The sequence below is a fragment of the Dromiciops gliroides genome, chromosome 1 (assembly GCF_019393635.1).
Source record: "Dromiciops gliroides isolate mDroGli1 chromosome 1, mDroGli1.pri, whole genome shotgun sequence".
Classification (NCBI taxonomy): Eukaryota; Metazoa; Chordata; class Mammalia; order Microbiotheria; family Microbiotheriidae; genus Dromiciops; species Dromiciops gliroides.
Window position 1 is genome coordinate 315,156,123 of NC_057861.1, and position 27,514 is coordinate 315,183,636.

At 41.9% G+C, this 27,514-nt stretch overlaps 1 protein-coding gene across 1 annotated transcript in view; it reads left to right on the forward strand.

Annotated features, from left to right (window-relative positions):
• MYO5B (myosin VB) overlaps positions 1 to 27,514 on the forward strand; it is a 577,307-nt gene that overhangs the window by 514,681 nt on the left and 35,112 nt on the right. Inside the window, 4 exon segments of the mRNA XM_043977928.1 lie at positions 9,065 to 9,304; positions 10,384 to 10,484; positions 20,594 to 20,671; positions 25,861 to 26,059. Coding sequence (XP_043833863.1) covers positions 9,065 to 9,304; positions 10,384 to 10,484; positions 20,594 to 20,671; positions 25,861 to 26,059 — 618 coding nt within the window.

Sequence of the window (27,514 nt, forward strand, 5' to 3'; positions counted from 1 at the left end):
TACATCAGTGTCAGGTAGAGAAGTCCTGATGTGTACACACATCTCTATACATGTATATATGTGCATATACAGATGTATGCCTATGTTGCATTATGTATGCATATACACAGATATAGCAGATTATGTGTATACATACATAGATAGCCCCAGATAAGCATGGGTGTGCATGTGTGCATGCTATATGCACCGTGTCAGCTATAGAAGTCCTGATAACTCAGACTGACTCCTTGCACTGTGAGATGCAGAATTAAAGTGAATCAAGTAGTAATGATTCACATTTTTATAGCACTCTGAGGCTTCCCAAATGCTTTTCCCATAAGCCTGTGAGATAAGTAGCATTAAGTATTATTATTCTCATTTTACATATAAATGCTAGTTGAATGATAAAATCAAGGCTAAGGATTTAATTGACTTGCCCAGGGTCATGTAGCTGGTAAGTAGAAGAGTTAAAGATAATAGTTCTATAAGATAGTCAGGCCTGAATTAGGAACCAGTGTTAGGGAGTGGGGCAGGCAGGGTTGGGTAAAGAGGACACAGAAAGGATAAGTTTGGGGAAAAAGGAATTTAGGGGATGACAAAGATAGACTTGGCATATTATACAATTGTTCCTGGAATCAGACCTGCAGGAAAACCCAACTAGAAGCCCTACATATATCCTACTCAATACAACTAATATTCAAAAATCCCATGGTAGCCAGGCAGCGTGGGAATGGACCTAGCCTGGTACATCCTGGTGATTCAATGCTGGGCAGTGTGACAGCCATTCAACTGACCCTGGAAGTTCCTTTCAAACATCAGGGTAGCTGCTAGCCCAATATGAGAGGTCTAAATAGGGGTTTTTTCTTTTGAATTATTGGTTGAGCTTTTTTTTTCCTGTGTGATTTCTGGAAGATTTAAAAGTCTCCATAGAGCTAGTAAGTCTTTACACTTGATGAATGCCTGTGAAACCCAAACTTGCCAGCCTTTAGTAAGCATTCCCCAGAGGGGCCTTGATCATGTCAAGAGAACTGGAGAATGCAAAAAACAATTAGCATTATTAAGCCATCCATCCTGCCTCTCCTTTTAGGACCAGCAGCAGCCACCAGCTTGCTAGGGAATCATTTACTCCAAGCCCTGTCTCTTAAAATTGACTTTCCTTCTTCCCTTCTTCTCCCAATAATCTACCTTTGCCAATGAGAAGCACACATTAGCATAAAGCCCCCTTCTGTGTGTAGTGATGCTCTAGACTCCCTTTTCCAGAGTGAAGTCAGCTACATCTCCCCTTCAGGGTTCCAGGGAAGCCCCTGGTGTGGCAATGAGGGTTAAGTGACTTGCCCAAGGTCACACAGCTAGTAAGTGTCTGAGGCTGGATTTGAACTCAGGTCCTCCTGAATCCAGGGCCGGTATTTTATCCACTGTGCCAATCTAGTTGCCCCCCCCCAGGTGTTTTTTTTCTAATGCTATCAGGTTGTGCCCTCATTCTAATGTGTTTCCATTCCAGGGCCATTAGTTAATTTTTCAAAGATATGTTTGCTTCAGAAACAATGCAAAGAGCAGAAATACAAACATTTTCCCTCAACCCCAGGAAGATAAAAGACTAAACAAGGGTCAGGCTCTGGCTAACTAGGGCTTTTTGAATGCACCCCAGTTCTGATATCATGGCCAATCAAAGAGACTCCTTTTAGCTACATGGTTAGCAAACTGAAGCCAGTTATGGAATGTCTACACATGTGTCGGGGTCGAGGACCAGTGACATTGATGGAGGTTAAGGATCAAAGATGACTAATCATTGATACATCAGTACCACATTATGTGTGATAACTATGTGCACTTTATTATCCAGGATAGCCCAGTATTTATAGCAAAAAACCACAAAGTTAATCGAATAAATTCTCTGCAAGAATAATTCTAGAGAATAAGAGTAATCTTTCAACCTTTCAGCCTTGACCTGTCAGCAACTGTTCTAGGCCTTAACAGAGAGAGGTTTGTACAGCTGAGTCTTTGGACCCCTGGGAGGCCAGCCAAGCATTGTCTCAGGAATTCAGGCCTTGACCACAAAGTTTCCTAGGAGACTTGCTGCTTCAGTGACCACGGCCCAAGCCTGGGGAGGGGGAACTTAGTCAGAGGGGCAACAGAGAGCCTTCTGGATTCTCCAACACACATGTACCAAATCAGGGCATGATGCCTTTCTAAAAGAAGTCTCCCTGCCCTCTTCTACAAGGGAGATTGCATCCCCCCATTATGGCTGTTTCAGGGGTCTCACCCTACCACTGGACTTGGTACACAGGCATGACCACCATCTGTGATATGTAAGGTTAAGCTAGAGCAGCACTGTCAATGTTCTCCAAATGGCTATGCCACTGCTTCTGTGACCAAGGTCAGTGTTTGAAGCATGGTTTGGAGCTGGTACCCTGGAAGTAAGGTGGGGGCTTGGATTAAAGAAACATAAGGTGAAAAGTTCTTCTATCAGAGCCCAGGGTGAGTCAAGTTTCTGCTGGGGAGGAGGTGAGCCAATCGCAAAAGAGGAGGCAACATGGTTTAGAGCTGCTGGCAAAGAAGTGAGTTTTAAGATTGACCACACGCGCGGGGGCAGCTAGGTGGTGTAGTGAATAAAGCATCAGCCTTGGAGTCAAGAGGACCTGAGTTCAAATTCTACCTCAGGCACTTGACACTTACTAGCTGTGTGACCCTGGACAAGTCACTTGACCCTCATTGCTCCTCAAAAAAATAAAAGATTTACCACACACTTGCTACATAATAAGCCTGTGGGGTAGGTTGATAGTGTATTATTATCCCTATTTGACCCAGGCTTAGAGAAGTCAAGGACTTGCCTGAGGTCTCACAACCATGAACAGAAGTGGTCCTCTGACTCCAAGGCCAGTGTTCTTTCTACTATTCCATGTTACCTCCCTACCACTTGCCCAGCCCTCATGAGTTATTACAGGAGATAAAAAGAAGTATGACCATCCCTGTCCTTAGATCTTATAATCCAGCTGAGGAGAAAAGGCTTATGGGTCTAAAACAGTAACAGTGCCCCACCCCACCCCACCCTACCCCCCAAAAAACAGATCGTAGCGCCTTTCAGTGCAAACAGCTACTTCACCATCTTTCCTAGCTTTACCCTCCTTTGCAACATTAACATGTCTGAGAGGAGGAAAGGGAGATAGCTCAGCTACTGGGGCACAAAAGCCATCTCTTTGTGAACAAGCTGGCAATGTCAGAAGGAGAAGCCAAAGATTTTTGGCAAATGCTTGAACTCTGGAAGTCTAAGCCAGAAAATTTCAGAAAAGGCCAGCTGAATTTAATGGCAAAATAGGCAGATTTGGACAAGTGGGAGCAATCTGAAATTCAGGGGTTATTCAAAAATATTTTATATTTTTGCTTGGGACCAAAGTTCAAGAAATCAGATAGTCAACTAGGACCAAGGACAAGATCAGTAGTCTTTATGCCTTTGCTCTCTCTGCTCCAAGCCAGAGCTAGGAGGGGAATGTGGAAGGATCTAGGATCTCTACTTACCCGACTATCTGTCGTTTGAATTCCTTCTTAGATGCCCAGGAATCCTATTCTATGAAAAGACTATTAGTGAAGCTGGTCATCTTGGGGAAATCCCATGCTTGAACCAAAGCTAGACTTGGGAATGCTTCCCTAGCCCCTAGGACTCACATCTCATTCTAGGACCAATTACCAGCTTTGAGATTTCAAAAGATACGTGATTTCATTGATGTGGGTATTCTCCCACCAAATCTCAACCTTTCCTTGCTTTGGTAGATGATCTTTATGACTTTCCATTGCCCAAAAAAGAGAAAGAAAATCCTCACTCAATGACATTTCTCTCAAGAATCGTGGGTCATCTGCCTTTCATTAGGAAAGTCAGAAGGACTTATGGGAAAGGCTGATTACCAAGATACAGCCCATGCTGAACAAACATTTTAGGCACTTAATGCTAATTCTACCTACTTTGGAGAGCTGTTGGAAGGAAAGAACATTTTTTTTTTTTTTTGCAGGGCAATTGGGGTTAAGTGACTTGCCCAGGGTCACACAGCTAGTAAGTGTTAAGTGTCTGAGGCCGGATTTGAACTCAGGTACTCCTGAATCCAGGGCCAGTGCTCTATCCACTGCACCACCTAGCTGCCCTTGGAAGGAAAGAACTTTTAAGTTTTAAAGTTGTATATAATTGTGAGTTGTTATAACCGTTATCATTATTGCTACTACTTGTGGATTGGACTCTACTGATGTCAGCCCAGTAGCCCAAAGGACATTCTAGTATTCATCATATAGGTACAAAGTACTTCACATATGTTATTTCATTTGATCTCACATCAGCCCTATGAGATAAATATCCTCACTTCATAGATAAGGAAACAGACTGAGGAATGGCAAATGACTTGTCTGAGCCAGGATTTGAACTTAGATCTTCCTGATTCTGAGCCCAGTGCTGTATTTACCTTTCCACCAGCTGCCTTAAGGAACAGGATAAATCATTAATGGTAAATTTTCAGTCACTGAGACAAGCTAAAGTTAGAAGGGGGATTTAAGAGGAGGGGAACCTTCCTGGAAAACCCTGGGTCTACTGTGCTAACATATAAAGTCAGTTCCGATCTTATTTAGGGAGTCAGGTGACCTGCCCCTTTTCACACTGACACTCCAGGAATTCGGGACGTCCTTCATCCTCCCTCAGCTTCTGCCCTTGTCAGAATAGGTTTACAAAGGCAGCAGCATCTATCCAATCAGGATTCCCTCTGCAGCCTGTCTTAACAATTTGGTGAGGGAGGATTTGAAGGACCTTTTCTGACATCCATGCTAATGACCTAGTAATTGTGTGTACAGCTTTTCAAATGAAGTGTGAAGAACTCTGATATCTGTCAACAAATGCCAAATAGGTCAACTTAAGTGCTGTGAGGCAGGTCTCAGGTCTGTGGCAGAATTGGGATGCTACTGCCTCGCTTCAGGGAAACTGATCAAGAGGAAAGAAAAGTTTCAAGCAGAGGGATCTTTTAAAAATCTAAAACCAGACCTTCCCCATCACCACCCCCTCCCCAACCCTTCTAAACTCAAGGCAATCATTGTTAATTAAATATGGAATTGTTTGCTATAATAAGCACATTAGTTTTAGATCAAATTTGTGCTGGAGCTGCACTGTTTATATGCTGATTATACACTTTGTGCATAGTGCATTGGGGTCCCCTATATAATCATGGTGCCAGCACAGTAACACCCATTTGGTAGGATAGGAAGTGTGATTTTACCATTTTAAATTATTATGTAAGTTGTAGGTTATTATATCTTGGTTTTTATGGTATTACATTAGCCATATCTGTAATTTATTGCCAAGGCCTCAGGAAAACAACTTCCTATTATAAAATTATTTCTGTAGGAAAATGTGATGCAACTTATGATACCATTTTTAAGCATGCTCTGAGGTTAAAAAAAAAAAGTGGGGAAACAATTGTACCCAATGCAGTAAGCCTGAGATGTATTCACTGGCTGTACATATCTCTCTAAACCCAATATAAAATGAATCTGAGCCCTTGCTTGATCTCTGGACCAGAGCAGACTCTACCCTAGAACTTTCTTTAGGTCATATCAGAGCTATAACTAGGACAGAGGAACTGGAACTTTGTCCTAGGGCACTGATAGCAGTGGCCTACTACCTGGTCAGCAAAAAAATAATGAGTTAAAATAGGAAACTCCAGGTAGCAGGGTCACATGAGCACCTGCCCTGTTCCCTGAAAACCAATGTTGTGGTCTCCTTCAAGACTGCAGCGTATAATGATGTTCTAGCGTCTGTTGCCCTCAGTAGGGAAATGTCCCAACACCTTGCTACATCTCTGCCCAAATGAGGGAATGCTTTGCACGACTTACCCTGGGCACAAGAAATGCCTGATTCCGGTTCCAGTTCCTATACAGCCTCTTTTCAGTCTAGGATAGAATCATATAAGGCTTAGGAACATTGGAACCATAATTCTGCCAAGACCCTGGCATATTCTGTGACCTCTTTAGTTGCTGAATGTTAATGATAATTTATGGAGGCCATTTTCCTGGCCATTGCATTCTGTAGCTATAGGCCACCTCACAATCTTTTAACCCAGAGTACTCTTGATTTTTGGCAAGAATAATTTCTATCCTTTTCACCCTCTGACACATTTGTACCTCCTTCCAGAACCCTCTTCACTACCAGTATGTAGGCATAGGCATCATCCCTTCAGTGACAATTATGGGGAAGCTCTGGAAGCAGGGACCCCTTCATATTTTTTTTTTGGTGGGGCAATGAGGGTTAAGTGACTTGTCCAGGGTCACACAGCTAGTTAAGTGTCAAGTGTCTGAAGCTGGATTTAAACTCAGGTCCTCCTGAATCCAAGGCCAGTGCTTTATCCACTGCGCCACTTAGCTGCCCCTTCTTCACATCTACCCCAATCTTTGGCAGGAGTGGCCTTCACTCCACATTCATAAAATATGTGTGTGTACACATACAGACACACAGAGACAGACAGACAGAGACGTAGAGACGGAGAATCATCAAGCCCCTTCGCTATCAGTCACACCACATTAAAATAAATGAGTGCATCATTCTGGGGATTGAGAAAAACTCTATTGTTCCAAGTTGGGATATTTCAAAGAGAGTGAAAGGTGGTCTCCCCTATTCTATAATTTCCCCTTCCCCAGGGTGGCACGACACTTATGAAAATGTACATGGTATGCTGTAATGTGTTCCTTTTGGGCAATGTTTTACCAGGAAGTAATGAGATCTATGATGGAGAAACGAGAAAAGGGGGCCTTGGGGTCTTGGGAGGAGGAGAAGGTGGGAGGTATATAGAGGGTGTTCATACACAGTGTGTTTGGCAAACACACTGCCTTATGTTTCTGCCTGAGCCTTCCCACTTCTCTTTGTTGGGGAGTGGGGCCACCTGGGGTTTAGAGTTAGCACTGACACACATTCTGCAATCCTCCTGGACTGGGAGAATGTTAGAATGGGAAAAAAACTTAGAGACAATCTAGTCTATCGACACCCCTCATTTTTTATGTGAGAAAACTGAGGCCCAGAGAGGGGAAGGTGTCTTGGCTAGGGTTTTTTACAGAAAGGTAGAAGAGCCCAGGCTAGAACTAGTGCTTTTTATTTTTAAACTATGCCCTGCCTCTCACTAAGCCCAGTTTTTAAGTGAATGGGGACTAGGATAGGCACTTGACTTATGATTTCTTCGGAAGAAGGACCTCCCATAAGTAGAAGCTCTATCTACTAGGGCAGGTTTGTACCTTCTCTACAACTCACAGACTTAGAGAGTGGCCTAGAGCAAGAGTATCAAACTCTCCATAAGGATCCCTGTGGGCTGCGTATTAACATTTAATTTTTGTTGTTTAGTCATTTCAGTCGTGCCTGATACTTCATGACCTCATTTGGGGGTTTTTCAGCAAAGATACTGGAGAAGTTTGCCATTTCCTTCTTCAACTTATTTTGCAGATAAGGAAACTGAGGCAGATAAAGGTTGTGACTTGCCTAGGGTAACACAGCTTGTAAGTGTCTGAGGTCAGATTTGAACTCAGGAAGATGAGTCTTCTTGACTTCAGGCCCTGCATTCTATTCACTGCACCACTGAGCTGCCCATTAACATTATCTATGTTCTGTTGTATTTTTATTTATTTTGTTAAATATTTCCCAGTTATACTTTAATCTGGTTCCACAGCTTGCTGCCATCAATATGTAGGGCCTCGTGTTTGACACCTTTGCCCAAAAGCACTGGAAGTTTTGGCAACTTGCCCAGGCTTACACAGCCAGTATGTGTCTGAGGCCAGGCTTGAACCCATGTCTTCCAGACTCCTAGCTCCTCTTCATCCACTGTAGCAATGTTAAAAGCAGAAGGGACATTAAAGATCAACAACCCAACACCCTCATCTATAAAGATGAGACAGCCCAGAGTGAGGCAGAGACTTGCCCAACTTACCCAGCCCCTTCATAGGATTAGTGGGGACAAGAAGCTTGGGCTCCTGACTCAGCTGTTCAGCAAGCATTTATTGTGTTAAATAGTATTTTATTCTTTCCAATTACATGTAAAGACAATTTTTAGCAATACTTTTTTAAATTTTGAGTTCCAAACTTCCCTCCCTCCCTCCCTTTCCCCTGCCCTAAAACAGTAAGCAATTTGATATGGGCGATATAGGTGTAATCATGTAAAACATATTTCCATATTCATCATGTTGTGAGAGAATAAATAGCCCCCAAGGAAAAAACTGTGGAAAACATAAAGAAAATGATAATAATATGCTTCAATCTGCATTCAGTTCTTCCTCTGGATGTGCATTCCATCATGTGTGCTTTGGCATCGTCTTGGATCATTGTATTGCTGAGAAGAGTTAAATCTATCACAGCTGATCCTTGCACAATGTTACTGTTACTGCACACAATGTTACTGTTACTGCATACAATGTTCTCCTGGTTCTGCTCACTTCACTTTCAGCAAACATTTATTAAATGACTCCCCAGTGCTAGGCTTAGGGATGAAAAGACAAAAATCAAAAGAAAAATCCCCCTTTTCTAGGAGCTCACATTCTCTCATAGTCCAGCATTCCATCTACTTTACCACACTGAGTGAGAGAAACATAGAGTCAATATGTGGACATTGATCTGTCATTGCCATAACCAACAAGGAGACTCCCATGGACTTTATGGAATCATTGGTAATTGCTAAGGCAGCTAGATGGTTCAGCGCATGGAATGCCAGGCTTGGAATCGGAAGATCTGAGTTCAGACTGTCCTCAGGCACTTCTGTGGTCACTTGTATGATTTTAGACAGGTCCCATAACCTCTCAGCCTCACTTTCCTCATCTGTAAAATGGGGTTGGGAATGATAGCACCTCCCTCTCATGGTTGTTTGTGAGGATGAAATGAAATAAAATGTGGAAAGTGTTTTGCAAACCATAAAGCATTACTCATATGAGCCGTTAAGCATCCTTACACATAGTCTCCCATATGTGGCTATGCATGGGCTGGGGCACTACACAGAGCAAGCCTGGTGGTGATATTGACTTCATTAAGGAAATACAATGGGGAGCACTTTTCCAGGAGATAATGTGGGACCTTGGTGTTTTCCAGAGACAAGAGCTGGAGTCCGAGAACAAGAAGCTGAAAAACGAGCTGAACGAGCTGAGAAAGGCTGTGGCCGACCAGGCCATACAGAACAACTCCAGCCATGAGGTCCAGGACAGCTACAACCTTCTGCTGAACCAGCTCAAGTCAGCCAATGAGGAGCTGGAGGTCCGCAAGGAGGAGGTGCTCATCCTCAGGACCCAAATCGTGAGCGCTGACCAGCGGAAGCATGCTGGCCGGAGCATGGTAAGGCATTACAGCCTGAGACTGGATTGGATAATGGAGTCTCCCTAAAGACTTTCCCTTCCCATTGAGCCATGGCTGTATCCCACAATACCTGAGACTGAAGGAAGGGCACCTTGATTTCAGAGATTGATAAGTCTCTGGCCTTGGGATCCAACCTGAAAGATCTGGTGACCTTTCAAGCTTGGTCCCACCCTAAGCGTTCTAGAAGGAGGATTTCACTCAGTATGTGAACTGTGGCAACTAGGACCATGCCTGATCTATGGAGTCTGTGTGGCTCCAACCCTCAGGCTGGATAAACCCAAAGGTAAAGGGCTATATGTCCAAGAAACCCAAATAATCATTATTTTATTTTCTTGCCTGGGATTCTACCTTTTTCTTTCAACTCCATTTTACTTTTTTAAAAACTCTGGATGCCTGCTGCCTGACCTGTGTCCTGGCACAATGAGAGGTTGCCCCTCCTCCCTTCCCTCCCTTCTCAACTTCTAAGACTCAACAGTTGGGGAAGGGAATGACAAAGGAAAATATGGGAAGAGACAGGAGGGAGGGACACTGTACAACTTACTCTATGCCCTGGCATCTTTTGAGCAAAAGGAAACTAGGAGAAGGGAGGAGATGGGTGTGAAGAGATGAGCAGGCTTGGCCCCAGTTTGCACCTGTACCTTAAGCACCTAGGTTCTAGTTCTTTTCAGGGAGACCCCAAATGTTTCCTTAGGATACTTCACAACAAAGAGGACTTGGGAGAAGGCAGGAAAGGGAATCTCTTTATCAGGGCCTTTAAGTTTGGCCTTTAAGAAAAGGGGGCCGGGGTAGGGGCTTTGTTTCTTTTGTTCCATAGGATGAATTTGGCCTTTTAAAGCAGTATACCAGGAAAGCCTTTTTGTACTTGACCTCCTCCTGGAATGAAATGGATTCAGCTTTGTTCCTAGAGGGCATTTTTCTTGTTTAAAATACAAGCTCTCATACTTTTCTGATGTGTGCACTTAAGCATGTTTTTATATGTGGAGTTTATGCTTCATTGACGGATGTTTGTATAAGCAGGGTTGTCTTTATTTGTCTTAATCTGTCACATTTCTCTCCAGGAGCCCAACATTAATGCCCGGACCAGTTGGCCCAACAGTGAAAAGCATGTGGACCAGGAAGATGCCATTGAAGCCTATCATGGGGTCTGCCAGACAAATAGGTAAGTCCTACCTCCCAGGAGAAGGAAGGGAGATACTTTAGCTCATCATTGTGTCAAGCATTGTGATGGATATGAGAGAAGGAAAAATATTCTTGCCTTCAGGGAGCTTTCAGTCTAGTTGAGGAAAGACTTACACACATGACTTGACTAGAGCCTGGCTCTGCTGATTCGTACTGGAGGAAAGGAGCTTCCCTACAGGGTTGAGGGTAGGGGCAAAGAAGGCATCACCTAGCTGGTGCTTTGGCCATTTGAACCCCTCTCCATTGGATGAGAGGGGAAAGATGATTTCTAAGGTTCCTCCCACCTCATCTGTTCTGTTCTTTGTATCCTAACCCCAGCTGGCCCTGTGTTATATCAATTCAATCCAGTTCAGTCCAGGACTTAGTCTGCAACATGGATGCAGATAAGTGAACATTAATTGCCATGAGGGAAAAGAGTATTCACAATTGAAAGGGTGGGAGTTTAGTGGGAGCAAATCACAGAAGTCTTCACAGTGTAAGAACTGGGCTGAGTCTTGAAAGAAGACAAAGATTCTGCAAGACAGGAATGAGGAGAAAGTAGATTGCAGGCATGGGAGATAGCTGTTGTGGAGCCACAGAAATGGAGATGGAATGCTAAGCTCAGAGAACAGCCAGAGACTCTGGAATTGCTGGAATTAATTTTTTTTTAAATCCATTATTGGGGCAGCTAGGTGGCGTAGTGGATAGAGCACCAGCCCTGGAGTCAGGAGAACCTGAGTTCAAATCCGGCCTCAGACAATTAACACTTACTAGCTGTGTGACCTTGGGCAAGTCACTTAACCCCAATCGCCTCACTAAAAAAAAAAAATCCATTATTTACTTATTTTAAACATTCTTCTCTTTTTAAAGTTTGAGTTCCAAATTCTCTCCTTCTCCCTCACTCCTCTTCTGCCCAGAAGGTATGCAAGTAATATCAATTATACATGTGAAATAATGAAAAACATTAGCCATACCACACACAAAAAGCAAAAGAAATAAAAATAAAGAAAGTGAGATAATTATGTTTTGATGAGCACTCAAAATTCATCATTTCTCTCTCTGGAGGTGGATAACATTTTTTTCATTATGAGTCCTTTGGAATTATTCTGGATCATTGAATTGGTCAGAGTAGCCAAGTCTTTCAAAGTTGATTATCATTACAGCATTGCTATTACTGTGTATAATGATCTCCTAGTGCTTCTCACTTCACTTTGCATCAGTTCATATAGGTCTTGCCATGTCTTTTCTGTTGTTACAATATAAATTGCTCTGGCTTCTCTTGAGAAGGGAACAAGGTTCCTCTAGAGGGAACAAGCATCTTGCGGGCAGCTAGGTGGCGCAGTGGATAAAATGCTGGCCTTGGATTCAGTAGGACCTGAGTTCAAATCCATTCTCAGACACTTGACACTTACTAGCTGTGTGACCCTGGGCAAGTCACTTAACCCTCATTGCCCCGCAAAAAAACAAAAACAAAAACAAAAACAAAAACCCCCAAAAACAAAACCCAAACACAACAATATAAATTGCTCTGATTCTGCTCACTTTCCTCCATTAGTTTATAATGTCTTTTTAGGTTTCTCTAACTGTCTGGTTCATCTTTTTATATATCATAATTTGTTCAGCCTTTCCTCAATTGGTGAACAATGCTCTTAATGTTTGGTTCTTGTGGCAGACATTTAATAAAATCCTCATGCATGAAAAGCCAAATTATTTGAATTTTAAAACATATTGTCCCATCCTTGTTTCCCCAAGGTGATGAATAATCAAGGATTAAAACTAGAGAGGTTAACTCTCTGAAGAAGATAGGAGGTTTGGGGCAACATGACCTGGGGAATTAGCACAGAGTTGGATTCCAGCTGTTTTAATCCCAGTTTTGACATCTGCACAAGCCCTGGGGGCCTCCATAGAACAATTAATCCTCCCCATGAAGACGTTTTTCCCAAATGGGACTGAAACCTAGCTAGAGCTCATCTTGAAAAGTCAAGTAATCAGTCAGTCTGCAGGTATTCATGGCAAGCATGATGAAGTGGCTGGAATGGAGGAATTGGAGCCAAGAAAACTTGAGTTCAAATCCTGCCTGCTTCTGACCCTTATTTGCTATAGGACCATGGAGATAGTGCTGCCCCTGGAGGTAGGAGGACCAAGCCTGAAGTGTGCCTCTGACACTGACTTTAGGCAAATTGCTTAACCTCTCTAGGCCTTAGCTTTGTCATCCATAAAATGAAAGAGTTCTGAGGCCCCTTCAAGTTCTAAATCTATATACTTACTAATCAATCCTTCTAAACATCTGTCTCATTTCTGAAATGGAGCACCTTCCCTATGAGCCTTTTGGGAGACTCTAATGAGAGAATGAGTATAAACCTCTTTGCAAAATTTTAAGTGCTGTAGAAATATCAGCTATTATTACATACCCTCAGTACTAGGTGTTAAAAATCCATAAGAATATGGAACCCTTTAAGAAGTTGTCATTCTAGCCAGACGCTGATTAATGCAAATAAATTAGGTGGCCCTGGAGTCAAGAGGACCTGAGTTCAAATCTCACCTCAGACACTTAGTAGCTGTGTGACTCTGGGCAAGTCACTTAATCCCAATTGCCTTAAAACATCTGGGGCCATCTCTAGTCATCCTGATGTATATCTTGCCATTTGGCCCAGATGGCTTTCGAGGGCAGTGAGGTTGATGACTACCTCCCTCACTTAAATCCAATTCACTGCAAGTCATGACATCCCGATATTTTGGTCCAACAACAACAGCAATGGTGCAAATAATAAATCTCCTGATGTGGTCCCATGTATTTAAATTTGTGCTGTCTAAAGTTGTAATTATGTAAAATATGGTAACTTATTCTAGCCCAGTGCAATTTCAAATAATGTAACTACTTCTAGAGATTTGTTATTGGCACTAATCAGGCCCTCATTGTAAATGAAGGAGTGGATCTTTCTTTAGTGGTTTACTTGTGCATACTTTTTGGAATCATACAGGGTTTTGTTTTTGTTTTTGTTTTTTGTGGGGCAATGAGGGTTAAGTGACTTGCCCAGGGTCACACAGCTAATAAGTATCAAGTGTATGAGGCCCTATTTGAACTCTGGTCCTCCAGAATCCGGGGCCGGTGCTTTATCTACTGTGCCACCTAGCTACCCCCAGAATCATATAGTTTTAGAGCTGGAAGGACCTTCGAGATCAAACCCAAATCTCTTGTTTTACCTTTGAGAAAAACCCAAGCACAAGAGAGGGAAGAGACTTGGCCCAGGACACCCAGCTAGCTAGCCAGGATCAGGACTGTAGCTTGGGCATCTTAACTCAATTCAGTGCTCTTTCCCAACATGATCCCTATTCATGAGTTTTCCAAAAAAAAAAAAAAAAACCCACAATGATGAATTTATTCTTAAAGTAATAAAATTATTCTCAAAGACGGGAGTGGGGAGAAAGAAAGGCAAATGAGGAAGTAAAAAGGAACGTAGAAAAAAGTGAAGGTGAATCTCTTGGGTTTTAAACTGGGATCCACATTTAGTCATTTTAAATTATCGTGGGCCAAGATAAAAGTACTCAGATGATAAAAACTTCTTGTGTGCTGGTCCTGACAAATAAGCATTGACATCCCCCTCATCTTCAGAGGCTAGCTATTATCAGCTTCCTTTTTATTACCTCCAAACACCTGGAAGGAAGCCAAGCTTGAGCACTTGTTTTCTCAGGGATGGTTTAATATCCTGAATTTGTGTCTTCCTTTACAGTAGTAATAATGGTGATGATGATAACATTAAAAATAGCTTCTATTATAGCTAAAATAATTCGGTTCCCAGCAAGCCCAGCCCACAATAAGGAAGGAATAGCCTGTGAGGTAGAGTTAAACACAGGATAGGAACTATTTACATTACCCCCAAAAAAAATCCCCCAAAGGCAGAGTGCCTTCTCACCAGGTATGAGGTGTTTTGTCTCCAGGCCAATCTGGCACATCTGCCTTGGAGTGGAAGGAATTTTACAACTGCCTTGGTGCTCAGAGAGGGAGAACAGACAGAGAGACGCCTAAGAAAGGCAGAGGCCTGATAATATTGACTAATGGTTACTTGGATCCCTGCCCAGGAGGGCAGCTCACTCTGCTAAAGGCTACCCTCAACAAATCCAGGATTCTTTAAAAAGAAGAGGAATTTATTTTCTCTGAAATACAGGGCCCCCATACATACAAATTGTAGAATTTTATGTTTTAAACATAAATTGTGTGCTATGTGAGTGTATAAGGGAATTTTTTCCCCAACCATTTATGTTTATACCCCCATAGAGAATCCCTGTTGATCCTCACATCTCTATCTTTTCCCCCAATTTATAGACCTGGGAAAGAAAAAGCGAGGTTTTACAACTTCACTGGGGAAAGGCTGAACAAGCTGTGGTATATGAAGGTGAAGGGAAACTATTGTGCTGTAAGAAATGATGAAAGGCATCGTTTCAGAAAAATCTGGGAAGACTTGTATGAACTGATACGGAATAAAGTAAACAGAACAAAGAGAACAATCTACACATTAACAGCAATATTAAAAAGATAACCGGGGCGGCTAGGTGGCACAGTGGATAGAGCACCGGCCCTGGAGTCAGGAGTACTTGAGTTCAAATGTGGCCCCAGACACTTAATACTTACTAGCTGTGTGACCCTGGGTAAGTCACTTAACCCCAATTACCTCACTAAAAAAAAAAAAAAAAGATTACCAACTATGAAATACTTAGTAACTCAGATCAATTCAATGATCCACCACAACTCCAAAAGACTTATGATAAAAAAAAATGTTAGTTACCCACCTTAAAACAGAGAACTAATAGACTGAGAGTACAAATTGAAGCATACTTTCCCTTTATTTTCTTGCTTTTTGTTTTCCCTTGTAACATGGCTAATGTGTAAATGTGAAGCTATGTATAATGAGTCTCATATTTCTTGCCTTCTCAATGGTTTGGGGGAAAGGTGGAAAGAGATAGAGACTTTGGAACTGGAAATAAAAATTAAAATATATATTTTTAGAAGTGGGAAAAGATTCCGTTTAGTTACAAACATGACATAATGGAGTGGGAGCAGGCTTTGAGGTCAGAAATATCTGGGTCAAAGTCATGTTTCTGCAAAATACTATCTCTGTGACCCCAGGCAAGAAACTTAACCTATCTGGGCCTCATTTTGGGGCCTTGAAAAGAGATCTTGGAAACAAGATCTTCGTTGATCTTCTCATGTCTATCTTTCCCTCCTTCCACCCTAGCACCATTTATAAAGTTAGGAAGCAAAAAAGCCAAAATTAAGATTCATCTGTAAGATAAGAGAAATAGATTATTTGATCCCTTTTAGCTACAATATCTATGATCTTGTGGTCATCATTTTACATTGTGTTGGAAACTGAGGCACAGAGAGGGGGAAATGACTTGTTTTTTAATTGTGATTTTTGTTTTCATTTAACAAGATTTTGGGGGAGGCAATTGGGGTTAAGTGACTTGCCCAGGGTCACACATCTAATAAGTGTCTGAGGTCAGATTTTAACTCAGATCTTCCTGACTCTGAGGGACAGTGCTCTATCCACTGTACCACCTAATTACCCCCAAGAATTTTTTTAATTAAAAATTAATCTGACTTGTTTAAGATCACACAGAGTGGGGGCAGCTAGATGGCGCAGTGGTTAAAGCACCGGCCCTGGATTCAGGAGTACCTGAGTTCAAATCCGGCCTCAGACACTTGACACTTACTAGCTGTGTGACCATGGGCAAGTCACTTAACCCCCATTGCCTAAAAAAAAAAAAAAAAAAAAAAAAAAAAAGATCACACAGAGTTAGGGGCAGAATCAAACAAGGACTGAATTTCTCATCCAGTATTCATTCCATTGGGTCACCCTTCCAACTCAGCTTTGCCAGAGTGGAGAAATCCCTTTAGCACAGTGACTCTTTGGGCCAACATGGTCCCAGGGCAGCTGCCCATTAGAGGCCTGAGAAAGTTTTTAAACCACTGAATGTTCTATGTAAAAAGCAGCTATTAACTCATTGCTCTCCAGCACACCTATGCATGGCACATGTGTGCCTGGTGCATGTATGCATGGTACATGTATGCATGATGTATACAGCTGACCCCATTGTGTCTATACACATGGTGCCTATATGCATAGCATGTTCCACATGGTTCATCTGCTGGGTGGACCTTTTATTAGTGAGCACAGTTCACCTTGTTTATTAAGGAGGGAGCGTTTTGGAATGAAAAGTGAACCTCATTGAGATTTGCCTGGAGTCTTATGGTACATCTGTGGTTAGGTTTAGACACCAGACTACCAAGTCCCCTTCAGATTCATGCCATCTGGCTGAAATACGGCTGAGTGGAGCCTCCAGATTGCCATGGTCTGAGAAAGTCACTTAACCCTCATTGCCCTGGGCTGGGAGGGAGGGGGGAGGACTATGCAAAATGAGCAGAACCAAAAGAACATTGTATACAGTTGCAGCGATATCGTTTTAAGAACGACTTTGAGCAACTAAGTCATTTTGACTATTATAAATACCCAAATTAACAAAAATAGAATAATAAAAAAGCTGGGAAAGAATCCTCAAGATTCTCTAAGTCAAGCCCTCTTCATTTCATTGTATGAAATTGGGCAAATCACTTTCTCTCTCAGGGCCTCAGTTTCCTTGCATGTAAAGGCAGAGAATGAGACCAAATTATCTCTAATGTCCAGTCAAACTCTAACCCAAAGGATCTTTTGATGTCACATATGAGGAAGGGGACAGAGGTTCAGTTTCCTGACTTCTAGAATAATGCTGCTGTTCAATCAAACTTTACTACAATTTAAATTCATCAAAATAAATTCATTTGTGTTCTGTTGATGTCTGACATATTGTCATACCTGCATTAGGCCATCAGCAAATATTACTTGATTGATTTAATTCATAGAGCTAAAATTTGTTATACTCATTTATGAAGCTGTGTTTTCTATTATAACCACTAGGTGGCATTTTTAAGCCAACATTAGCTTAAATAGGGAAATCACAGAAAATCTTTCTCAGCTTCTAGCTGAAAAAAAGATTCAGAAAGCTCCCTTCTCTCCTTTTCTTCTCTTCCCTTTCTTCCCATCCACTCTATCCCTTCCTTCACCTGTACCATTCTGCTGATAATCCCTTCCTCTGATAAATCTCTGAGGCTCAAATATATCATAAAAGATTTCTGGGTCAGGTACACTGAGAAACAGCTCGCACTATTGAAAACTTTGGAGACTATATAAACCTTCCCGGAAAGTTACAAGACACCAAAATCTTGTAGATGTCAAAAGTTATTGCGCTAGCCAAAAAAAATCATAGGAACCTAGATCTAGACTTAGAAGGGACCTAAGAGACCATCAAGTCAACCCTATCCCTCACCCCCATTGTATAGGTATGGAAACTGAGGCTTAGGAAGCTTGTGACTTCTCCAAGGTCAGGAAGGCAATAAGATCAGAGGCACAATTTAAATCCAAGTCCTTTGATTCTAAAACTAGTGTGTTGTCTACTGTGATGTGCTGCCCTCTCAGATGTCTGCAAGGCTTTCCTCATTCTGGAAGAGGATATCTATAAGTAGGGAAAGCAAGAGTGGTCTCTTCTAGAAGGAAAGGGAGGAGAAGGGAAATGGTGGGACAGCATTGCATGGATAGATTACAGATAGCCATCCATGAGCTTTGAATGAAGCATTGTTAAAGGAATCCCCATCATCTCCCAACTATGTCTTGGCAAAGTGTAGTGGAAAGAGCAATGAATAGAATTCAGAGAGATTTGGGTTCTCATCTGGGCTCTGCTACATCATCTTAAGCAAATCTCTTGATTGGGAGGATGGGAGGGCCTTCAGATTCCTCATTTCACCTGCCCTTCTAACCTTGAGGGATTGTTGTGAGAACTGAATAAGATAATGTATGTGACAGCACTGTAATATTACTACATGCTTTATCAATGATCTCAAAGGTAACTTTTACTTCTAAAAGTTTGTGGTCTTTCCGACATGGGTCAGCCATATTGCCAGAAATTCCCAGCCTCGGGCATTCCTTTGGGTTAAGGTTTAGCCTTCACCCAAAGACTCCGGTTAAAATACATTTATATTACCTAGGTAGAACAACACATCAATACTTATCAGTCTAGTTCCTGTACCTGGATGTCCTGCCAATATTTCAAACCCAACTTGTCCAAAAATCTTTTTTCCTAAACCTGTTCTTCTTAATGGCATCACTGTTTTAGTAAGGGTTACTACCATTTTGTTTACCCCTTCTCCCATATGTGAACCTCTGTATTATTTGGGGCTCATCTCTCCTATTGCCTATCAGTTCTTATTGTTTCCTATTGTTTCCACTCCTGGAGTAAGTAACTCCTCTGTCCTTGCCCTTGTCTCTACTTCCACTGCTACCACCCTAGCACACAACTCTGGATTCCTGTAAGAAGCTCCTAACAGGTCTTCCCACCTCTGCTTTCCCCCCTATCTGACCCATCTTCCATTACCACTTTCAGAATAACTTTCAGATCTGGTCAGGTCACTCCTCCCCTAAAAAAAAAAAAATCTTTAGTGATTTCCCATTGATTCCTGAATAAAGTTCCTATGACTTTGCCTGATGCATAAAGTCTTCCATATTCTAGCACTAGCTATAGTTCAAATCTCCTCTCATACTCTCTTCCCCATACTCTAGTAAAACCAGAGTGTCTTTATGCCCCAAATATGACACTTGCTTTTTCTATGTTCAGGCCATTGCCCATACTGTCCCCTATGCCTAGAATGCCCCCTTTCTCCCTCCTTGACTTTTGAATTCCTACTCTTCCTTTGAAACCTAACTCAAAAGCTACCTCTTTTATTCATTTTTCTCTTACCCTCCATATTGTCCTTGGTAATAAATTTCTTCCCTTTGTTCTATAAACCTCTAATGTAATAATGTCTGTGTATGTTGTATCCCGTTAGAAAATAAACTAATGTTATCTACATTAGATATATTACATTACATTAAATACATTAATGCTACCTATAGCATTATCTAATGCTTTTATTAGTATCTGTTGCCTAGAAGTGACTGATAGTATTTTTGTAATGAATTGATCACAGAGCACGAGAGTTCTGTGAGTTCATTAGCACAGATAGAGCAGGCCCTGAGTTTATGAGTAAAGAGAAGGGGGCAGTGGGACAGGAATGAGAAAGATCTACTATCCAGGGTACTTTCCACACAAGGACAGCTAAGTTATCAATATGAGGCATTAATTAAGTTGCCTCTTTGCACAGGACTCTGAAGTAGTGCTTGGCATTAGTGTGGGCTAATATTCACTTGTCCTCAAAAAGATCTTACAATTTAAGACAAGGAATACACAATCCAAGATAGCCACTCTATGAGCAAAAGACACCAGATTTCTGCATGCATTCCTCTATTTTTTGTTTAAGCAGTGCCAGATTGTCTCAAAATCATTAACGTCATGAATCTGTAGGTGGTGAGGTAGTGGTGAATCATTCTGTCTTCCTGCTTGGCATTCCAAATCATTCGCTCTTCCATCTCGAGTACTCCCATTCCCTCTACCCACCAATGAAGCGGACCCTTTCCTCTCTGCCTTGGCTTTGCAAGCTTTCCTTGTTTTCTGTCTCTCCCCAGGCCTTGGTCATTCAGGTAAATGCAACTCTGTGCTGTATGTATGTGTGTGCAAAGGCTTTCATTGTACCATGGCACCTTATCCATCCATCTCCTCATTAGGGCTGATTCCCAGAGGCATCACAAGTAAGTTTCCCCTTTTCTTAGTCTTTGGCGATGTCTTTGCCCTGCTTGGTTTATTTGCGGTAATCAAAAGTGATGATGGCACGAGGCATGAAAGATCCATTCCCATGATGGTTAACTAGCTATAAAAACAAGAGCCTGATCATTCCCCCAAGGTTTTGTCATGTATTTGAGAGGGATGGGATAGGATGTAGATCATGTAATGATCTTATCTTTCACTTCTCTGAATGTGCATTCCATGAAGGCTATCCTGTGCTCTGTACCCTGCCTTCCTTTGTTTTTGACTCATGGCTGGGCTCATTAGCCTTTCTTACTTTTCCCTTCTGGTATATCTGTCTGACTATCTTATCTTTCCTATCTACCGGTTTCCTTTTTTCCCCCTCCTCTCCTTTATTTCTAGCAAGACTGAGGATTGGGGATATTTGAATGAAGATGGAGAACTCGGCTTGGCCTACCAAGGCCTAAAGCAAGTTGCCAGGTCAAATGATATTCATTCCTTCCTGTTTCTGCTCTGTCTGTTCTGCTTGTTCAGCTACTTGCTCTGGCTTTATATTAACAAGAGTAGGAGTAGGGTCCCGGGTTACCCACTAGACTGTTTTTATTTGCTTGGTACCTGATGTCTCAGTCCTGTTCTCACTGTCCTGCTTTTTGTGACAAGGCCAGAGCTTCCGTGTGAGCAGGGGAGTCATGGTGGTCACAGAACTTTATGTTTGTCCAGAACTGGGGTGTTTTCTCCAAAATTCCATGTGTGTTTTCCCCTTTGATTCTTTTCTTTTTTTTTTTTTTTTTGGTGAGGCATTTGGGGTTAAGTGACTTGCCCAGTGTCACACAGCTAGTAAGTGTCAAGTGTCTGAGGTCTGATTTGAACACAGATCCTTCTGAATCCAGGGCCGGTGCTTTATCCACTGTGCCACCTAGCTGCCCCTCCCCTTTGATTCTTACAGCCTCCTGAGGCAGGCAGGACAGATATTTTCACCCCCATTTTTCAGATAAAGAAACTGAGAGCCAGAGGGAATAGATGACTTTGTCTGATGCCATACAGCCAGTGTTAGAGCTGAGATTAAAAAACCCAGGTTTTCCATTTTTAAGACATAATTTTTGTTATAAACTTAAGCAGTCTCAACAACAGTCACCAAATAAACAAGAGACAGGAAAGAGAACTGGACTTGGAATCAAGAGAAACCCGGAATTGAACTTCTCTGGCCCATGATAGCTGTGTGACTATGGGCAAGTCACTGAACATCCCTGATCCTCAGTCTCTTTTATATAAAATGGGTATAATAATGCCCGTGGTACCACCCCCCTTGTTGTACAGTTACACAGATCAAATGGGAAAGTGAACATAAAACACCTGCAAAACTTAAAACTATTATTTTATCAGTGGCAAATAATATCAATTGTTATTACTAACAAAATAGGGAATAAAATCATGCATAAATTATATATAATCTGCTGCAAAAGTAATGTTCATTTTAGCAAAACAGTGACAAAAATATCTTATTTGCTGTGTGCACTTCTGTTCATTTTTCCATCTGTACAAAATTTTATTGCTCTGAAATCTCAGTCATAAGTGTATGAAAGAGGCAGTAAGGCATAGCCCAGGGGATAAAGTACTAGATAGAGCTGGGGCCAGGAAGATCTGCGTTCATATTCTACCATGGACACAGCCTAGCCATGTAGCCCTGGGCAAATCACTTAACCTTGCCAAACCTCAGTTTGCTTATCTATAAAATGAGGACAATAATAGCACCTTCCTCAAGGAATTGTTATGAAGATTGAATCAAATGATGTGTGTAAACTCTTCCCAAGCCTTGGAACATTGTGTAATTGTGAGGCGTTATAATTGTGCTGTTCTAGTCCCATTTTCTCTGTGCTATTGTTGTTTAGTCATTTTCAGTCATGTCCAACTCTTTGTGACTTCCTTTGGAGTTTTCTAGGCAAAGATACTGCAGTGGTTTGCCATTTCCTTCTCCAGATCATTTTACAGATAGGGAAACTGAGGCAAAGAGGGTTAAATGACTTACCCGGGATCACACAGCTAGTAAGTATCAGAGACCAGATTTGAACTCAGGTCTTCCTGACTCCAAGCCTGGTACTCTATCCACTGCACCTCCCAGCTGCCACTGTTTATGCAATACTACTTTATAAATCTTCCCTCATTTTTTGTATACCATTATGGTGCAATCATATACCATTATACTGATATACAATGATTTTTTATTCAGCCTTTCCCCAATCCTGAGACATATAGGCTCCCAACAATTTTTCATAACTATGAGGAAAGCTGTGAAAAATATTTTTGTATAGGAAACTGAGGCCAAGAGAATGAATGGCTCATACTCAAATAGCTCATGAGTGACAAGCCAGGCCCAGGCCTGGGTCTGGGAGCCAGCTCTCCTGACCCCCAGCCCAATTCTCCTTTCTTCATACCATGCTGCCTCTTGGCTATAAGGGGACTGTTAGGATAGTGCCTTACTTACCCTGTGCCTAGTAGAAATACAGCCACTTTCTTTGAGTCCATCTTTCCGTGAGACAAAGTATTTGCAGATGACCCAGAGATTCCTTAATGAGGAAAATTGAAATGTTCTAATGGATGAAAGAGTCCAGAAGTCAACTTGCTGGCTTAACCTCTCTGCTTTTCAAAATCTTAGTCAGTAGGAGCTATTTCAACAATGTGAACTATTGCATTACCATACATCTCACCATAGGAATTGGTGGAGGGCAAGGCACTAGAGGCTAAGTGACTTGCCCAGGGTCACACAGCTGCATATCTGAGTATCTGAGGCTGAATTTGTACTCAGGTCCTCCTGACCAGGACCTGTGCTCTATCCATTGTGCCTCCTAGCTGCCCCTCACCATAGCAATTTGAATCCCAGATTGTGGCCTAGTTAGTTAAAAGCTTATGTGGTAAAAACCAAATTTGAATCTAACCAAAGACTTTGGACAACCCTCTGGAGCCCAGAGTGCTGGGGACTGATCCCCTTGGGTCCTCTTGGGAAGGTTGTCTTCAGCTTTCTTCCCCTTCAGTAGATATACTGAACTCGGTTTTGGAATGATAGGCAGAAAGGCTTGGAAGAATCTCCAGGTATGTAGGGTGGGGGAAACGGGGGAGGGGGAAGATACTCCCTTTCTTTTGTCTGGTTTCCTAGAGCCAAGGTGACAAGAGGCATGGTATGTCTGAGTCTGTCTCTTCTCCATTCCTCAGGTGCCTGGTGAAGGGGTAACAGGAGCCAGGAAGATAATTGGGTGGGTGGAGATAACTCAAGGGACTGTGTCTGTGCCCCTGCCCAGGATCTTATGTCACACATAGCTCACCTTTGGGGGGAGGCAGCCCATGTTAGGGACTTCATGGCACAATTCTCAGATGGGACATGTCAGAGCACATGAGCATTTGTCATTTGATCCTGAGTAAACCGTGCCATGAGGACAAAGAACCTGATGCACCCGTTGTGTCAGTTCCCTCCAAATACCCCTGTCCTACTTGTCACAGTGAGGGACCTCACTCTCTGAGTTGCATTCTGCCTTTCATTCCTGCTGACCTTCCTGGTGTCTGGTTATCTTTTAGTATAACTGGCGTGCTCCAACATTAAGAGCTGATACTTTCTAGAAACTGTCCTGAGACAGTTCAACCTATAAATCCCCACCCCACTTCAAAGGACTACATGGTTGGTGATGAACCCCCTCATTGATTTCCAGACATAGTCTCCCGAATAGTGACAAACTACCCCCAGCTTGAAATCTAGGTGCCCATTTTCCAGATTCCTATGACTCCAAGAGCCCCTGTGCCCATCTCCTGACTCACACACTAAATGTTTTATCTTACATGAATGCTGTTAGATATATACCCCTGAAGTGTGGTATACTGGATAGGGTACTGGAGTTGAAGTCAAGCAGACCTGGGTTCAAATTCTACCTTGGATAGTATTTACCAGCTTCACAACATTTAATAAGTCATTTTCCCTCATTGTATTACAGCTTTTTCATCTGTAAAATGAGAGTGTTAGAATTAATGGCTGGCCTCCAAGGTCCCTTCCCAGTCTCAATCTATCATCCTATGATCTATGTACATATAGTATAAGATATGGGCTGGTCTTTATCTTATTCATCTCAAGTACTAATGGCATATCTACTATATACACAATACTGTACAAGAGACTGAGTGTTCTTTCCTCATATCCTAAAAAAGGCTAGGGGATTCATTTGTATCTACTAAGCTCTGGGCTAGACTTAGAACACAAATCTTCAGACTATCTTGAATACTGATATTTTGGATGAAAAATAAAAATTGGATATTTTAGAGTGAAATATATACTGAAAATCTTCTTGTTTTCCCCTTATGTTTTTTCACTCCAAGACAGCAATTAAAGACATTAGTGTACAAAGGGTAGGAATAGCCTTCCTTAATCATCATGAAATTCTCATCCTCATTCTCATTCACTAAACAACAAAAGATCATATTTATGTTGCTGTGAATGATGCTTAAAGAGCTTTATGATTGAGTTTGCCTTCTCATTTGAACTTCACAACAATTTTGTGAATAGAATATACATATTATTCCCATTTTACAGATAAGGAAACTGAGGCTCATAGAAGTTAAATGACTTATAGTTATACAACTATTAAGTGACAGACCTGGAACTCTAATTCTGAATCTCAGGTCAAAGATCATTATGTTACTTCTCAAAGAAAAGTTAACCAGAACTAGAACCCCCAATGTTTGTCTTTTCCTTTCTCCCTGTCAGTTACTCTGATCTAGATCCCTCTGCCTCTGACTAGCAAACCAATTGATGTTCTTATAGTTACATTAAGCTTTCTATTACCAACTATTATTTTAAAAGCATAAAAAAGTGTATCTGTTCAGGCAGGTAGGCAGAGGATGCTAGGGGCAGGGGAACAATATTTTTCCCTTTCAAAATTTTGTAATAATATAGTGAGAAAAGCAAGTCATTTTAGAGTCAGTAGTTCTAAATTCAAATCTTGACTACGACATTTGCTAGCTGTATGACCCTGGACAAGTCACTTTACCCTTTCCTCATCTGTAAAATGGGGGTGATGATGTGTGTCTGCTTCTTACCTTACAGGGTGGTTGTGAGGAGGGTGTTTTGCCAACCTTCAAGAACAATGAAAAGTGACCTGTTATTTTTATGAAAGGGGAAATAACTAATCAGATCAACTTGTCGGTCACTCAACAAGCATTTAATGTTAATCCCTCCTCTGTGCTAATGTTTTCTCTCTATAGGAAGGTTCCCATTTGGACTGTGTGGTGAGTGTCAGTAGTTTTGCAGTAGCTGTGGCACCATAGTAAAATGTGAGGGGAGAAGTTAACCTTTGCTCTGAGGTCGTGACATGGAGATGGCCCTTCTTGCCAAAATTCTCTATATTTATACCGAAGAGTTTGAAAGTGAGACAGGTTGAAGCCTCCTGCTTATCAAGTCCTGTGATTGGCCCTTTCTTGCCATTAGCTTCTTTGGGATGGTCTTGCTTGCCAATCCCAAAATTCTTGTTTTCTTTGTCCTGTCGGTGTCTCTGCTTGTATCGTGTCCTCTGCTGGCGGTCAATTTGTGCTGCTCTTCTGATAAGCCAGCCTAATGTTCTGTGTTTGCCCCTTCTCAGCGGGGCATTGAGGACTTAACATCTTAAGTTACCGTGCCCTGCTTCCTCTTGTAGGTTGCTGGAAGCCCAGCTGCAGGCCCAGAGCCGAGAGCATGAGGAAGAGAAGGAGTCTTTGAGAAGCCAGATTGAAAACTTGAAGGAAGAGATGGACAAGCAGCAGCAGAGCTTCTGCCAGACGCTCTTGCTGTCTCCTGAGGCCAAGGTGGAGTTCGGAGTCCAACAAGAGATATCTCGGCTAACCAATGAAAACTTGGTAAGGAGACCCCAGTTACCTCCTGAAAGCCCTGTCTTGTGCGTAGACACAGCCTGAGCAGCATGGTGACCCTAGATCATGGTCTTGCCTCTGGAGCAGGAATAAAGAGCTGTCCAAATTACTACATCAGCACAACAAATACCAGCTAAGCATCTACCTCCTGCTAGGAACAGTGCAGATAGTGGAAAAGTAGAAGAGCTTATATCTGGGGCCCACCTATGTGGTGTAGTAGAGTACCAGCCCTGGGATTCAGGAGGACCTGAGTTCAAATCTGGCCTCAGACACTTACTAGCTGTTGGACCCTGAGCAAATCCCTTAACCTTGATTGCCTAAACAAGGGAAAAAAAAAAGAGCTTACAGTCTGATTAGGGAGGAAAGATGTATATACATGAGACATATAACCACACAGGACAACATGATGTAAGATCCCAGGAGATAAATGGTCAATTTAACAGTAAATTTATAGAAGGGAAAGGCAATGTGGACTAGAGTGGGTTGAAAAAAAGTGCGACTTGATCTAGGCCTTGAAAGGTAAGTAAGTAGGATAGGCTGGCACATCCAGGGGGGGCTTAGAACACAAATCAGGCCCTGAGGTGAGAATAGATACAGGCTTATAAGCAAGGGTGTGCTGGTAAATGTTTAACAACCAGCTCTCTTTAAAAAAAATGAATGACACTTAAGTTTAATCTGCATTATTAACATTTTCTCCATCACTTTCTTAAGTCTGGCCAATCAGCAAAACAAACCAAGCTATGATTTATAGTGTTTGCCAATTGCTGAGGTATAAAAGTTCACAGTGAAAATTTAACTACCAGCTCTTGTGAGCCAGTATGAGCTGGCCTTAGCATAGCCCTGCTTGTAGGGGACATTAAAGAAGTCAAGCTTCCTGAAGTAGAAACCTCATGTTGCGGAGCTGTGGGAAATAAGATGGAACCACCATCGTATATGAAGTTTCTGACCAAGGTTTAGGCCCTTGGTGATAACTCTCAGCCAGAAACGATACAACTGTGGCCTCCCTTAACCCTTTAGAATTTTGAAGGCACTGTGGATTTCTTTTTTTATTATTATTCGATTTTATTTTATTTTCAGATCCAAATTGTCCCCCTCTCCCTTCCCTACTTTCTACAAAGGCAAGAAAAACAAAACTCATTATGAATATGTAATTATGCAAAACATATTCCCTCATTAGCCATATCTTTAAAAAGAGAGAAGAGAAGAAGGGAGAATGGAAGAAGAGAGGAAGGGAGGGAGGGACTCCAGAGATGGATAGTTTGTTTCATCACGAGGTTTTTGGAATTGTGGTGAGTCATTGTATCGATCAGATTTCCTAAGTCTTTCAAAGTTGATTCTCTTTACAATATTGCTATTACTGTCTAAATTGTTCTCCTGGTTCTGCTCACTTCACTTTGCATCTGTTCATACAAGTCTGGCAAAAGCAAGGGACAACAATGTTTG